Here is a 15,012-nt window from a genome sequence, read left to right as displayed (position 1 = left end):
CTTATGGTAGAACGCGATTTTGTGTTGAGGACCAAAGCCAAAATTAGAGCCTTTATGTCACGTTTTAGCTAGGATGACAAGGGGTCATGAGCAACTATCTTATCCCACACCAAAAAATTGGAAGAAGAAGGTGATGCTGCCACAATGGAATTTCGGCCCAAATTGTTCCCACCGCCACCATCTTCTTCATTGTTTTGTTAGATGTTCATTTGTTTGTTTAGTTTAGAATAAATCTTTCAAATTATACGATGCTGTTAATGGTTAAAACTTAAAACTTAGGAAGAGAATCCTTTCAATTTCATCATAATTAAATAGAGTCTTCTATAAGGTAAGATTTTAATTCTAAACTAAAAATATTTCAATTGCCAGTATGCCACATTAATTAAAATTTTAAACAACAAAACATTGAATAAACTTTTAGATTTGCAATATTTCATGTGAATCATGAAATTAATCCATTTTAATGAAGTAATTCGCATAATTTGGATAAATTAAATTTATTAATGTAAATCTTCAACCAATTAATTAAAAATTTAAAATATTAAAACAACCTTATTTATTTTCATATAAACTAGAATAACGCTATTTGTTTTTTAAGTGTAACTTGTTACGAACTCCATGCAGTTTTGAAGGTGTAGCTTTGCATGGGGTGGTATTAAACTTCCCACTCTGCCTTCATTTTAATAACAAAAAATTTAAATTGTGAATACATTTTACTTAATTGACCCCTTTTACTAATTAAAAAAAATATAAGGTTTAAATTTCTTTTACTATTTAACAGTCTTGCCATATTATATAAAACTCATTAGTTTTAAGAGAATTTAAAAAGAATGTGTTTCTAAAAATATACAAGTAAATCTCTTTAGTAAATATATTTTTTCTTTTCCAAATCAAACTATTTTTCTTTTTCCATTAAACGAAAAGATACAAGTATGATTTTATGACTAAAGGTTTAGGACATGTTCTGTTTTGTCATCTGTAAACAAAAGAAAAGCTTATTATTATTATTATTAATATATATATATATATATATTTATATATTCTGGAAGTTACATACTTGGGAGAAATTGACGGCGATGAACACGGGTTGATTAACCGCTTCAGAGTTTGCTAAGTGTCGTATGGTCGTCCATGTGCAATGCTTATGGACGACCCTTTGTCACGCTGTTCTTTGGTCGTCCATGCGATTCATCCGTGGACGACCCTTTTTACTTGATTATGATGGTCTACCCAACTGGTCGACCTCTCAGGGAAGGGAGGTCTGGACGAATAGGAGATGGCCTAGTCGCTTGGCAAACTGCATGTCATGGACGACCCTTCTGGACGAACCACAGGTGCCATTTTTTGCTATCCCATCATATATATATATAAATTTTACGCCTTAATTGAGTCAAATTAGTATATATACACATATATATCTTAGTGAATTTTTATCAGAAAAAAAGATGATTGTACATTGTGCAAGCCAAGCTAATTAATTGGTTGATTAGTAACTATAAACTAACAGCCTCCTAACTAACTTTGTTCCAAAAAAGTTGTCAATTTTGCTAATTGTTACAAAAGAACCTAGGAACTAACTAGTGGCAGGGAATGGTTGTTGCACCCGGTTTTGGTTTGATGTGTGGAGAGGTCCCCCTAATTAGGCTTGTCCAGACCCATTCGAGACCTGACCCACTTGGAGGACCCGACCGGCAACCGATTCGAAATCGGCCGACTCGACTATTCTGGCAGTCGACGGCAGGTCTCGGCCTCTAGAACCTAAAAACGGAGAGTCGGTTGGCGGGTTTTCTCTCCAAAACCCGAAGAAACCCAACAGAATCGAGCTCTCAGCATTTCCCGGCAAAGTTATTTACATCCGGCGAGATCTCAACCATTTCCGGCAAGATCTCAGCTAGATCCATGGAATCTTCATCGGATTTGGCGAGATCTCGTCAAATTTGATGAGATTTCGACTAATTCGAAGAAAATTCGACGAAAATATCATCGAAATTTCGCCGTTAAATCGCTTGATTTTGGCTGATTTTTAGATCTCCAACTTCGACCGAACTGACCATCGTCCGTTGAAGGTCTGATCCACCCGATCCGATCAACCATGCCGGTCGACGGCGCGTTGAATTTCTGGCCATCCGATCTAGTCGGGTAGGTTCCGGGTTGGGCACAAACCCGACCTAGACCGACCCGTGGACAGGCCTACCCCTAATTGTTACAAAAGTTACTGGAAATTTTGTTACAAAAAGTACTACTGCAGATGGTCTTGCATCACTTCCACAATTAATTGTGAATATGCTTATTTGATGCTAGTTTAAATTTTTTTTCTTCGTCTTAGTTTTAGATAAATTTATATGATGGAAGGTTATTAGCTGCACTGGGTAGGATTCTTTGTAAAATAAACCCACTAATTATATCTATGGAGACAACTATTTTCTTTCTTTCGTGTTTAGTATCTTTTTGTCTTCAAAAGTTCCTTGACAAACATTTTTCGAAAGGGGGGAAAAGGACCTCCCCCCCCTGGGGGAAAAGGCCCCCCCCCCCCCCCCCCCCCCAAAAAAAAAGGATTACTTGCATGGACTTGAAATGGTGAAATCTTGTGCAAATTAACTAGCTTACACCCCCCAATAATGTTGTATTGAAATGGAGGCATCTAGTGGTGTGAAAATGTCATCCCTGTTACATGCCTTACTCTAAGGTGTTCTTTGGTTGAAGAGGGAATTAATTGAGAAAATTAGAAATTATTGTGTAGAGGAACAAGTTGATGGTTAATAGCAGTGGGAAATAGATTAGCAAATTCCTTTATTGGCATAGGCATAAGAGCTTGCATATCTTAATTCCCAAGGTAGGACTTTATTTAAAGTTTGATGTTAATTATCTTTAATTTAGAAACCCCTATTTGTTCATTTGGCTCGTAAGGACTGTTGATAATCTGTTTTTGTTGAGTTTGTAGGTCGTTTAATGTAGGAGACATGTCCTAACTGAGGAGATTTTGTCAAGCCCTAGAAATGATCTTTGTTAATGTATCTTCAAGTTACGAATGTCATTGCTTGTGGAAAAATTGTGTGACTTATGGCTTGATAATGGTGTATTGGATATTTGAAATGTCTTATAATATTTTCTTTTGCTTCATATTTTATTTGAGACTTTTCAATTTTAAGTGGAATTAATATTTGGAAGGAGAATGGTGTTCAAGTGATTGCCCAACGATTTGTGTTGCCCCATTTATGGTTTCAACCCCATCTTCCCCTCTCCCCCACCATCTCCCTATATATATATATATATATATATAAAGAAAAAAAAGGAGAATAACAATATTTATGTTGGAGTCTTTGCTTTTGATCATGAAAATTTGCCTTTGATCATGAAAATTAAAAATGAATAGTGTATAATAAAAATTATGTTAGAGGTGATCCCATGTGAAAAAGATTTTGCACTAATCACAATTTGGATCAACTTTAGAACCAAGCATAGTTTAAGAACGCTTTTGGGAATTTTTTATTTTTATTTTTTATAGCTTATTGGTATAGTGTTTATTGAAAGATATATAGTTTTTGGTAAGTCTTATATTAAATGTGTTACAAAAAATTAAAAGCTATTTTATTTTAGATAAAAATAAAAAAAATAAAACTCTTTTCAACAATTTCCAATGCACACAATCTTAACCCTCTTGTTATAATAAAAAATCAAAATTGCATCTCATCATCATTTCACTTACACAGCCTTAAAATAATGGTTAAAAAAAATACATAAACATAGCAGCAATTAGCGTCCAAGGCCGGTCTACTAAGTACCAACGACGGAGAGACTCTCAAGCTATATATAGCACAACAAGTCGGGGTAGGAGTCATGGTTCTGATGGCTTACAATTCAATTATGTATCGAGCTATATGTAGCACAATGAGTCGAGGTAGGAGTCATGGGTCTGATGGCTTACAACTCAATTATAGTCATACAACAAGTCGAGGTAGGAGCCATGGGTCTCATGGCTTACAATTCAATTATAGTCACACGATAGAGTATTTTACACAAACCTTTTTGCCTGCAATGTAGAGCATTCACGGAAAGAGAGCTAAAAATGTAGCTTTTAGAAACTTAAAACACTACTTTATCTATTTTAACACTACACTTTATAATAAATCCAACATTTAATGTTTTATTTTAACATTCAACGTATTAAAATAATACTATAAACAATACAATAAAATAATATATCAAACACAATAAATAACAATCACAACTATCAACATATTAAAATACTATTTTTTTTAACACCACACATTAAAAAATTATTTTTTTGCTTTAAGTTTTAAGCTATAGATAGTAGGTCACTGTGTAGCTCATGCTCAAATTATTTTGAGTTTACCTCCTTTGCTGTACAAGGCATTTTGAGAGTATTGGTTGCTAAATTGACTTTTTAGTCAATATATCAATCTTATTGGGGATGCTTTGTGATAAATTGAGTGACCACTTATTACTTTCACATAATCATTTTTTCTTTAACCCTCGTAGTCTGCTACATTAGAGTTGTGTAAAAAAAAAAATTGTGATCCTAGATTATCTCTCTTCTGTAGGAAATAGAATAATTTTAGTACTACATATTTTCACACACATTTTGTCATAACTATCCTATGTGGTAGACTGAGTGAAGGAGAAAAAATTAATGATGAGATCATGTGACAGTGACAGACAGCTAATCACAATTTACCACATAAGAAAATTGTGGTAGAGTATGTGTAAAAGTATGTGGTGCTAGAATTTTTCGAAGGAATGAAAATCTTAAAGATACTACAAATTTTATTATATAAAACTTACAAACTGATGTGACAATAAATGCGGTTGGTGGATTTCAACAGCTCATAACTGAATATTTGAATTTCCTGATTGGTAAGATCAACATAGTAAAACTTGTAGTACCTAAAACACTACTCGTCTAAGAAATATCATTGTTTTTGGGTAAAATATCATTTTCATCCCTAAACTATTACAAAAATTTGTTTTTCATCCTTGAAGTTTCAGACATTCTATTTTCGTCCCTAAACTTTGCCAAACGTTCTCATTTTCGTCCATTTGTCTGTTTCCATTAACTTATGTCTTATGTGGCTTGACAAAGTGATGATGTGGTATTTGAATTGTACTAAAATTATTTTATTTAAAAAGCCAAAATTAGCCCTCACTCCCTCTATTTGTGAAACACTAATTCTTCATTCGTGAAACCCTCACGCCCAAGCCCCCCACCCCACTATGACAGCCCAAAAAAAATGATAACATTGACTGTATTTAATTGGTCATGATAAACTGGTATTGAATTTAATTAGAAAACCTAATGTATTATACAGATGTGGCACATGGATGGATATTGTAGCTAGACTGAAGTTACTTACTGAGGGTGTAAGCGCCTGTGACGAGTTTGGATTTCCCTAAATCTATGGGAAGTATGCCTTGGCTTTGGGTGGACCATGATGGAGGGTGTAAATGGAGTCACCACTTAGATTAGGTCTAGGAACCTAAAATGTAGCGCCTTTATGGAATGACTAATCTTTACCAGAGTACATGTCCGGAGTTTAGATATGGGGAAGGAAGGTGTTAGGCACCCAATCTCACCCGACCTGTAAGTCAACCTCCACTCATTATGTTCCAAATCCTAATCACATTAAAGGGTCGTCTAATATGTTATTCTAAACTCACACACACTAACATGCATCTAATATCCAAACATGAAAAATGTCTCACACTCATCCATAGCATTAAAACCATACAATTCATCTAACACACACACACACGCGCACACACACACACGCACACACACAGATATATATCCAAAGGTAGCAAGTATATGACAAGGCAATGACATTAATAAGGCATTCATCATCAAGCATAAACCCTAATTATTAATCTATCAATCTAAGCATGTGAAACAAGTTATTCTACTAACCCTAATGCTAATCATGTGAAAACTAGACTAAACAAGACCTAAACATGTGATTAAAACTAATCAAAACAAATAAAATAGCAAGAACCCTAAATCTGCATTTCTGGACACGAGTATGTGTGCGCATACATGAAGTATGCATACGCATGCCTCAAGTATGCGTACACATACATAAAGCATGCACAGTCATACACGCCTAGAAAGACAGTTTTAAAGTAAGCAACAAACAACAATCAAATAAACCTAGCATGCTTCTAATAAATTTATCCAACTCTTCATTTAAAACATGGTAAGACACAACAAATCAAAATCAAACAAAATCAAATCATAGTTCTAAACATAAATAAAAAATAAATCAAACAAGAACAACAAGAACACAAGTTATAAAAGATCCAAATTAAGGAAGAGCCATAAAGAGAGATTTACCTTGCTTATGGAACACAACTTGGTGGATATTTAACTGGTCTTTTAGTGTCTACACAACAAGATTCAATGTAATATCAAGGAAATCAAAGAATTCAATAGTTTATAGGTAATCACAACTCAAAATAAAAAAAAAGGTTCTTGAAAAGCTTTAGAAAGAATGTTTAAAAAATGTATCCTGGAATGAGATCAATAGTTTTTGCTCTAATTAGTAATAGAGAGAGGTTTTTGTAGAGCTAAAAACGTTCATAATCTATGAGTGTAGAAGATGCAGAGAAAAGAAAGAGTTTTTGGAAGAGTTTAGGTCAAAAATCTACTCTCTCTAGCTAGGGTTTGAGTTTGGAGGCATAAGGTTGTATTTATATGTTTAAATTAAGGTTTTCAAACTCATTTAGAAGATTTTGGATGTTCCGAAGGATCTAAGGGCTGGGCCTCATCAAAGAGGGAAACTTAAGGCCCTAAAAAAAGGAAATTTTAAGGTTCTAGAAATGACCCTGCGTACTCATGGTCAGGGCATGCTTACACATGCTTCCCCAAAAACCCAAATTTTGAAAACTTTGATGGCTTCACTTCAAACAACCATAACTCAGTCAATATAAATCTAAATTAGGCAAAATATATGTTCAAATTGAAGCCCAAGATAGCTACTTTTCAATAAAACAAATCCCACTCAAAAATTCACTGTGGATCAAAAGCTATGGTCAAAACAATGAGTAAATGTCATTTTTCATCATTGTTTTTAAAACGATTTGAGCACTTTTAAGTTGTGATTACTTTCAAACTATCAAAATAACTTCAATTACCTTTTGTAGACATGTCAAGTTTATCATTGGAACCGAGGACTAAATTTTATTAACCTGGTACAAAATGAAGTGTTTACACTTATGCTAAAAGATGTGCTGGATGAATGAACTTTTGTTTTTTTAGAGTAAAAACTAAAAACTAAAAATCTTTACCGGATACAACACAACATGAAAAAACCTACGGCCAATTTTCTCCTAATAAATCCTCCCAAGTATTCTTTCTTTAGTAAAAAAGACCTTCCCCACGATGATTAAGATTCAGAATAAGGGAGAAATTGTCAAGCATTTTTCCAACGACTGAAACAATAAAGTCATAGAAGATGAAGACAATAAACTTTAAAATGAGGGACCAGCAACAGACAATAAAGTTACCAACTTTGCAAGCTTCATGCAATCGCTGAGTAATATCGAGGACCACTCAATTATTTTGGGCAATTGAGCTGGTTTTGAAATACAAAATAAATAAAGAGTAATGTTACACACACAAACTATTTTATAATATTTTTACAAACTGCTAATGTGGCTTTAGTAATTTTCAAATAATTATTAATAAACATAAATGTGATGTTAGTGATGGACCCATATTAGAACTAATAAGAATTTGTCACATCAATAGTTTGTAAAAATGTTGAAAAATAGTTTGTAACTATAGCATTACTCATAAATAAAAACTAATAATGCTATATATATGCATGATAAATTTATAAATTTTTTCCCAATTTATAATGGTAATTGTAGGGATATTGGGCCCAGATGTTCATTGTATATTTGCATATTGGGCCTGTGGCCCAAGCCGAGGACAAGTCTTGCCCGAAAAGGAGGAATCTTGGAGAAAATGGACCGTGTTAACAAACAAGAAAGTTGATATTGGCCATAAGGGCTCAACAGGAAGAGCCAAGTATAAAGGTCTCCTTGGTTGACCAAGGCCGAGGTCAGAAGAAATGGTTTGTTGATCAAGGGAACGTTCTAGGAAGTTTTAATGAATTGGATAAGCTTTATTGAGGCACCCGACGAAAGGAAGCTCTAAAATATTTTAAGGAAAAGCTGCTACCATCATATTAAATGTCTAGCAGCTAATTTCCTGACTACATTAATGTGGAGAAAACTCTTGAACAGTGTAGATTTGGCCACCTCAATGCAAATAGGGTTAGGGAGGGTGTCTGATATGACAAACACTTAAGTGATGGCCTAAGTGAACAACAAGTGTAGGATTGAGATGCTACAAAAGAAACTATATAATGTAAGGGATCCTAGATGGAGCGGGGATCAGAAATTAAAGAGAGAGACTATAGCTTCCAGAAACGAAATTTGTAACCCAATTTAAGAACAATATATATAAGAACAGACATCCTCGGACCTTTGCCGAGGACTAATTCTCTTTGGTACAATTGTTCTTCTTTTCATTCTCTTATCATCTGAACTCGTTCTGTCATTTGTTTAATTAACTAAAGCCCAGTATTCCAACCTATTTCTCTATAAATTCATTGTTTTGGACTTTTTGGGTCCAAGTCCATCCACTTAGTGGGCAGGGGAATTCAAATCTAGTCCTTACAGTAATATATTGCGATTATAGTGTAACATCAAGCTATTATTATTAAAAATATTATTTTTATGCTAAAAAATAAAATAAAATTACAGCTGTCACCTTAATAATCATAAAAAATCAACAAACCTATTTTATATGAGAGGTCGGTGGGTCAACTGTAACAATATAGTTTAGCCATCATGTGGCTCAAATTTCATACTAATTTATATATAAAAAAAATCCATTGAAGTTAGTAATTTTCAAGTAAGATTCTTGTTATCATATCTGGAAATTAATATGCAATGAAATCAATGTTTTTCTCAATTAATTTTGTTCATACTACTATCACATATCTTTGCTTGACAACTTACTCTCTTTTTTTCTTTTTTTTTGGGGGGTGGGGGGTTGGCTTAATAAAGATGAATTTTTAAGGAAGATTAAAAAAGAAAAAGAAAAAAAGACTGAAAAAAAAAAAAAAAGATCACTCTAATCCTCCCTATCTGTTGTTCCAAACATAGAAGTAAGTAGATCGAAGATGAGAAAAGGGTCCACTCGTAAAAGAAAAAGGAGGAGGTCTTGAGCAAAGGAGTAGACTACAAAGTTTCTCACTCTATGGAAAACATTTACGCACCAATTATCAAAATTACTTATTTCTAGTACACACCAACAGGGGTTTTCACCAGCTTGATAACAAATTATATTGATTTTTGAAATAATTGGAGCATCTTTTTTTACCACAAAACTGCTGGAGATCAAAAGGGGTAAATAATGAATGGAACATGTAAAAGTTCAATAAACATACAAAGAAACATAGATGGCTTAAAGACACGATGAATTGCTATTGAGTTACTAAAAAAATTTCTTCTTGCTACAACCAAGCTTATTTAGTTCTACAACAACAATTTTAGAGATATCCACATGATTTTTAGTGTTTCTGAAATTTTTGAATTTAATAAGAGAAATCAATCTTCCATCTAATATTTATAATTAGATTTTTTTTAATGATTAAAGGCAAAATGAAATTGTTGGATTGCTAACGAGATATTGAAAATTTGTCCTTATGACACAACCAAGTATATTACATTCCACAAATAGTAATTATGGAGATACCCACATGGTTTTTAGTATTTATGAAAATAAATCTTCCATCTAATATTTACAATGAGAGTGTTTTTTTCTTTAATTTTAATTTTTTTAATACGATACAATTTCAACCTATGACATAAAATATTTACAAAGAGATTTTTTTAAATGAGATTTTATCAGTTGAGTTAACTAAAACCCGAGAGTTTAAACAATATATATAGACCACAAAAAATCACAAATAAAGAATTATAATTGTTAGAAAACAATTAGAAGCAATCTCTTAACATTCACAAATATCTTAAATATCAGGTGGTGCAACTCTTAACAATAAATTCTATTAGAAAATGTACTTTTGCTTAATCTCATCCAAAATTCAATTAACTGAATTTCTCAACACTCAAAAAAGTCAAATTTATACCGTAAATTTGACAAGGTCACAACAAATGCTTTTTTAACTTATTTATATATATATATATATATATATTCATCTCTTTAAAAGAGATAATAATACTCTTCCACTTCCAAAAGTACATAGGATCAAAAATATTTTTTCACGGCTAAAGTGGGATCAAACTTGTATTATAATTTATTTGTTAATTAATTATTTAAATAGAAAAAATATTAGAGCACTCATATAATTGAACGCAAAATAACATAAGATATCATTTTTGCACATTTATCTCCAAAATCACCCAAATTAATTTAGTCAAACTTGTGTAAAATAGCATCAAAGTAGAGTATTTTGAAAAATAATTATGTAAAATATAAAAAATAGATTCTTATACTAAAATAGACTAAAAAAAATAATTTTACCGATTGATGCGAGCTCTTTAAGAATTTTAATATTTTAGACATAAAAAATATATATTTTGAAATAAAATCTTCTTGAAAATTTTTAGCCAGTAAGTCAATGACTGATATCTAGCTAGCAGCCATTGGTTCACGACGTCCTCATATTTTTAGAAACGATTGTAACCATTGTAACAGTGCGCCTACCTCTCATCAGTCATCATTTTCAGTATTCCACAAACAAATCCATCTAGTATTCCGGAAAAAAGAAAAAAAGAAATGGCTGAAGGAGTTTTATTCGAACTTGCAGGCAGAGTCCTTGGAGTGCTGACATCTTTAACTCTCCAAGAGATTCAGTTGTCCTTGGGTGTCAAAGCTGAGCTTGAAAATCTAACGAATACGGTTTCCACCATCCAAGCTGTGATTCTAGATGCAGAAAAGCGGAGTTCTCATAACCATGAGATCAAAGACTGGCTTAGAAAGCTCAAAGATGTCATTCATGATGCAGATGACTTGTTAGATGACTTCTCCACTGAAGTTTTGCGGCACAAAGTGATGGATGGAGATGTGATGACAAAGGAGGTATGTATTTTCTACTCAAGTTCAAACCAGCTTTTTTTTAGTCCTAAGATGGGTCATAAAATCAAGGCCATTAGGGAGAAATTAAATGGCATTGCAGATGATAGGACCAAGTTCCACTTTATGGAAAGCCCCATTGAGCCTCAAATGATTAATAGGGAAAGAGAAACTTATTCTTTTGTGCCAGAAGAAGAAGTTGTTGGGAGAGAAGATGACAAAAATGCAATTGTGGAATGTCTTTTGGATAATAATGTTGTAGAAAATGTTTCAATTATTTCGATAGTTGGAATGGCTGGGTTAGGTAAGACCACCCTAGCTCAACTCATTTACAATGATAAGATTGTTAATAAAACTTTTGAGTTGAAACTTTGGATTTGTGTCTCTAGTAACTTTGATGTAAAACAAATTGTTAAAGCAATTTTAGAACATTTGATTGATGAGAAGCTTAAAGAAAGCCTTGAAATCTTGCAAACACAACTTCGAGAAAAACTTAATGGAAAAAAATATTTGCTTGTCTTGGATGATGTTTGGAATGAGGATAATAATAAATGGTTTCTCTTGAAAAATTTGTTAATGGTTGGTGCAAGGGGAAGTAGGATAATAGTAACTACACGCTCTGAAAAGGTAGCAATGATAATAAGCACAACTTCATGTTATCCTCTAAAAGGCCTGACTAAAAAAAAGGCTTGGAGTTTATTTGTAAAAATAGCATTTGAACAAGGCCAAGAACCAGAGAACCAAGCCCTTGTAAGCCTAGGAGAGGAGATTATGCATAATTGTGCTGGGGTACCTCTTGTTATAAGAACAATAGCAAGCTTACTACGATACAAGACTTCGGAAAATGAGTGGTTGTCTTTTAAAAATTATGAACTCTCAAAAATAGGTCAAGAAGAAAATGATATCTCATCAACACTTAAGTTGAGTTATGATCATCTACCCCCATACTTAAAGCAATGCTTTGCTTATTGTAGTTTATTTCCCAAAGATTACAAGATTCAAGTAAAGATGCTAATTGATCTTTGGGCAGCGCAAGGTTTTATTAAATTATTAGATCCAAAGCAACGTGTGGAGGATGTTGGTAGAGAGTACTTTATGGTGTTACTTTGGAGGTCATTTTTCCAAGATATAGGAAAAGATGAACATGGCAATATTATATCGTGCAAAATGCATAATCTCATGCATGATCTTGCAACTTTGGTATCTGGGATGGAAAGTGTAGTATTAAATTCAAGTGGGGAAAACATTGGTGAAAAAGTTCGTCATCTATCATTTAATCTTATGGATTCAATCACCAAGCTTAATGGAAGGAAGACGCGAACAGTTCTTGCATCTAGTGTTGGGGGAAATTTGGGTAATTTAACTTGTGATGCACTTGTTTCAAATCTTAAGTATTTGCGCACCTTGGATTTAAGCAATTTACGACTATGTGCATTGCCAAGTTCAATTGGAGAGTTGAAACATTTAAGATATCTTGATGTATCTGAAAATCGTGCTATTAAAATTCTCCCTAATTCCATTACTAGGCTACATAATTTGCAAACCCTGAAACTCAATAATTGTGGATCTCTTAGGGAATTACCCATGGACACTAAATATTTGATCAATCTTAGGCATCTAGATGTTACTAGTTGTTTAAAATTGACTCATATGCCCCATGGACTAGGACAATTAACTTCTCTTGAGATACTACCACAGTTTGTTGTGAGTAAGGTAGGTTCTGGAGCCAGGTCTAGTTGTGGGCTAAGTGAATTGAAGGAGTTGAGCAATTTGGGAGGACGCTTATGGATTGGATATCTAGGACATGGAAAAGAGGACATGCTGGAATGTCAAGCTGCAAATATGAAGGAGAAACAACATCTTCAACAATTGATTTTACGGTGGGAAAAATTACGGAATGGAGAAAGCACATATTGTGATGAAATTGCATTGAAATGGCTCCAACCACATCCAAATCTTAAAGCATTGGAGTTATGGTCTTATATGGGTGTGACACTTCCAAGTTGGATCTCTTCGCTCACTAATCTTGTCAATTTGGAATTTTGGCATACTCACAAATGCCATCACCTCCCACCGTTATATCAACTCCCTTTTCTCAAGTCTCTCAAACTTGTAGATATGAGAGAGCTTGAATGCGTATCAGAAGACACTATTAGTCTATCCTTTACTTCATCGTTGTCTTCCTCGAAAACATTATTTTTCCCATCCTTAATTACTCTCACATTATGGGATTGCCCCAATGTGAAAGGATGGTGGAGGATAGATGATAACACTCAACCAGAGCATTTGTTAATACCATCATTTCCTCATCTTTCGGAGTTGGAAATTAGTTTTTGCCCGAACCTGACTTGCATGCCACTATTTCCGTATCTCAAAGAAGGGTTGACATTGACTGAAGTTAGCTCCAAAGTATTGCAACAAACAATGGATATGGTAGTAACACAAAACCCATCAACGGCATTCTCAACCTCCTCATATTGCTTTCCTCTTTCTGAATTAGAGACTTTGCAGTTAGAATGGGTTAATGATTTAGAATCACTTCCAGATGCATGGCTACGAAATCTTGTTTCACTTCGGAGACTTTCCATTTTCAACTGTAATGGACTTAGGTCTTTCCATGGTGGAGGCATTCAATATCTCACCTCGCTTCAAGATATGAAAATTTGGGATTGTAACGAGCTTGTTTTGCTAAATGATGAAGATGATGGTATGCAATGGCAAGGCCTTAGGAGCCTTAGTTCACTCTATTTTACTGGACTTCCAAAACTGCTGTCTCTACCAAATGGACTTCAACATATTACCACTCTTCAAAAACTCCAAATTCGTGATTGTCCTAATTTGGCAGCTTTACCAGAGTGGATAGGTAACCTTAAATCACTTCAAGAGCTTAACATTAGCAAATGGCCCAATTTGACATCATTGCCTCAAGAGATTTGTTATCTCACCTCTTTACAAGATTTGGAGATTGAAAATTGTCCTAATTTGATTGCTTTACCAGAGTGGATAGGTAATCTCACATTACTACAAAGGTTTAAAATTGACGAATACCTCAATTTGACATCATTGCCTGATGGAATGCGCCATCTCACCTCTTTACAATATCTTAACATTGAAAATTGTCCTAATTTGGTGGCTTTACCTGAGTGGATAGGCAACCTCACATCACTACAAAAGCTTGAAATTAGCCGTTGCCCTAATTTGAGATCATTGCCTCAAGGGATTCGCCATCTCTCCACTTTACAATGCCTTACAATTGCTAATTGTCCTCTTTTACGACAAAGATGTCAGGGACAGACCGGTGAAGATTGGCCTAAGATTGATCATATTCCATACTTAGATGTGGATTGGTACTTGCAGGATGCAATAGGTAAAATATATGTATATGTTAATTCTAATTTTTTATACAATCAATCCTCTTCCTCTTCTTTGTGCTTTTGAGGGTTATAATATTTTGGAGAAATTCATTGATATTTGACTTCTTGTGCAGAACCAATTGAGGCAAAGAATAAAGTTTGGCTCAAAATTCGGACCTTATTTGAAAACAGAAATTGTGCAACATGTCACAAAACTTAGTGGTAGTCATCTCTTCTCTCATCCTTTTTTTTCTTCTGTTCAGTTCTTTTTTTTTTCCTATCCAAAAAATTTTAATTAGACACGTGATTTCTTCACATTATTAGAAGAAAGAAAAAAAGTGACTTAAATTCTTTCAATTGTTTTAATTTGTTCTGGTGATTTATATCTTTGTATCTTTCACTCTGGTGATGGAATGATATTGATATATATGCAAAATCATAGTGAATTTCTTAGCACTTTGAGGGGAGGACTTTGTTGGGCTTTGTGAAGCCTAGTTGTGTTTGATTCGGATGATGACCCAACCTAAAATAATGTTG

The 15,012-nt window shown here is 33.7% G+C and overlaps 1 protein-coding gene across 1 annotated transcript; it reads left to right on the top strand.

Moving 5' to 3' along the window:
- Window positions 1–10,825: 10,825 nt before the first annotated feature.
- Window positions 10,826–14,695, top strand: LOC136061715 (putative disease resistance protein RGA1). The gene is made up of 2 exons (XM_065759847.1): window positions 10,826–14,489; window positions 14,610–14,695. Exons 1-2 carry the CDS (start codon window positions 10,826–10,828, stop codon window positions 14,693–14,695), a joined length of 3,750 nt encoding a protein of 1,249 aa, XP_065615919.1.
- The last annotated feature ends 317 nt before the right edge of the window (window positions 14,696–15,012 follow it).

Source organism: Quercus suber, unplaced genomic scaffold, assembly GCF_002906115.3.
Source record: "Quercus suber isolate HL8 unplaced genomic scaffold, Cork oak 2.0 scaffold_344, whole genome shotgun sequence".
NCBI lineage: Eukaryota > Viridiplantae > Streptophyta > Magnoliopsida > Fagales > Fagaceae > Quercus > Quercus suber.
This window is presented reverse-complemented; position numbering and strand designations above follow the sequence as displayed.

Excerpts from the sequence above, each read along its gene's own strand:
- LOC136061715 (XM_065759847.1), top strand. The coding sequence starts at position 10,826 with ATGGCTGAAGGAGTTTTATTCGAACTTGCAGGCAGAGTCCTTGGAGTG. Across the intron at positions 14,490-14,609 it reads GTACTTGCAGGATGCAATAG|AACCAATTGAGGCAAAGAAT; the intron begins GTAAAATATATG and ends CTTCTTGTGCAG.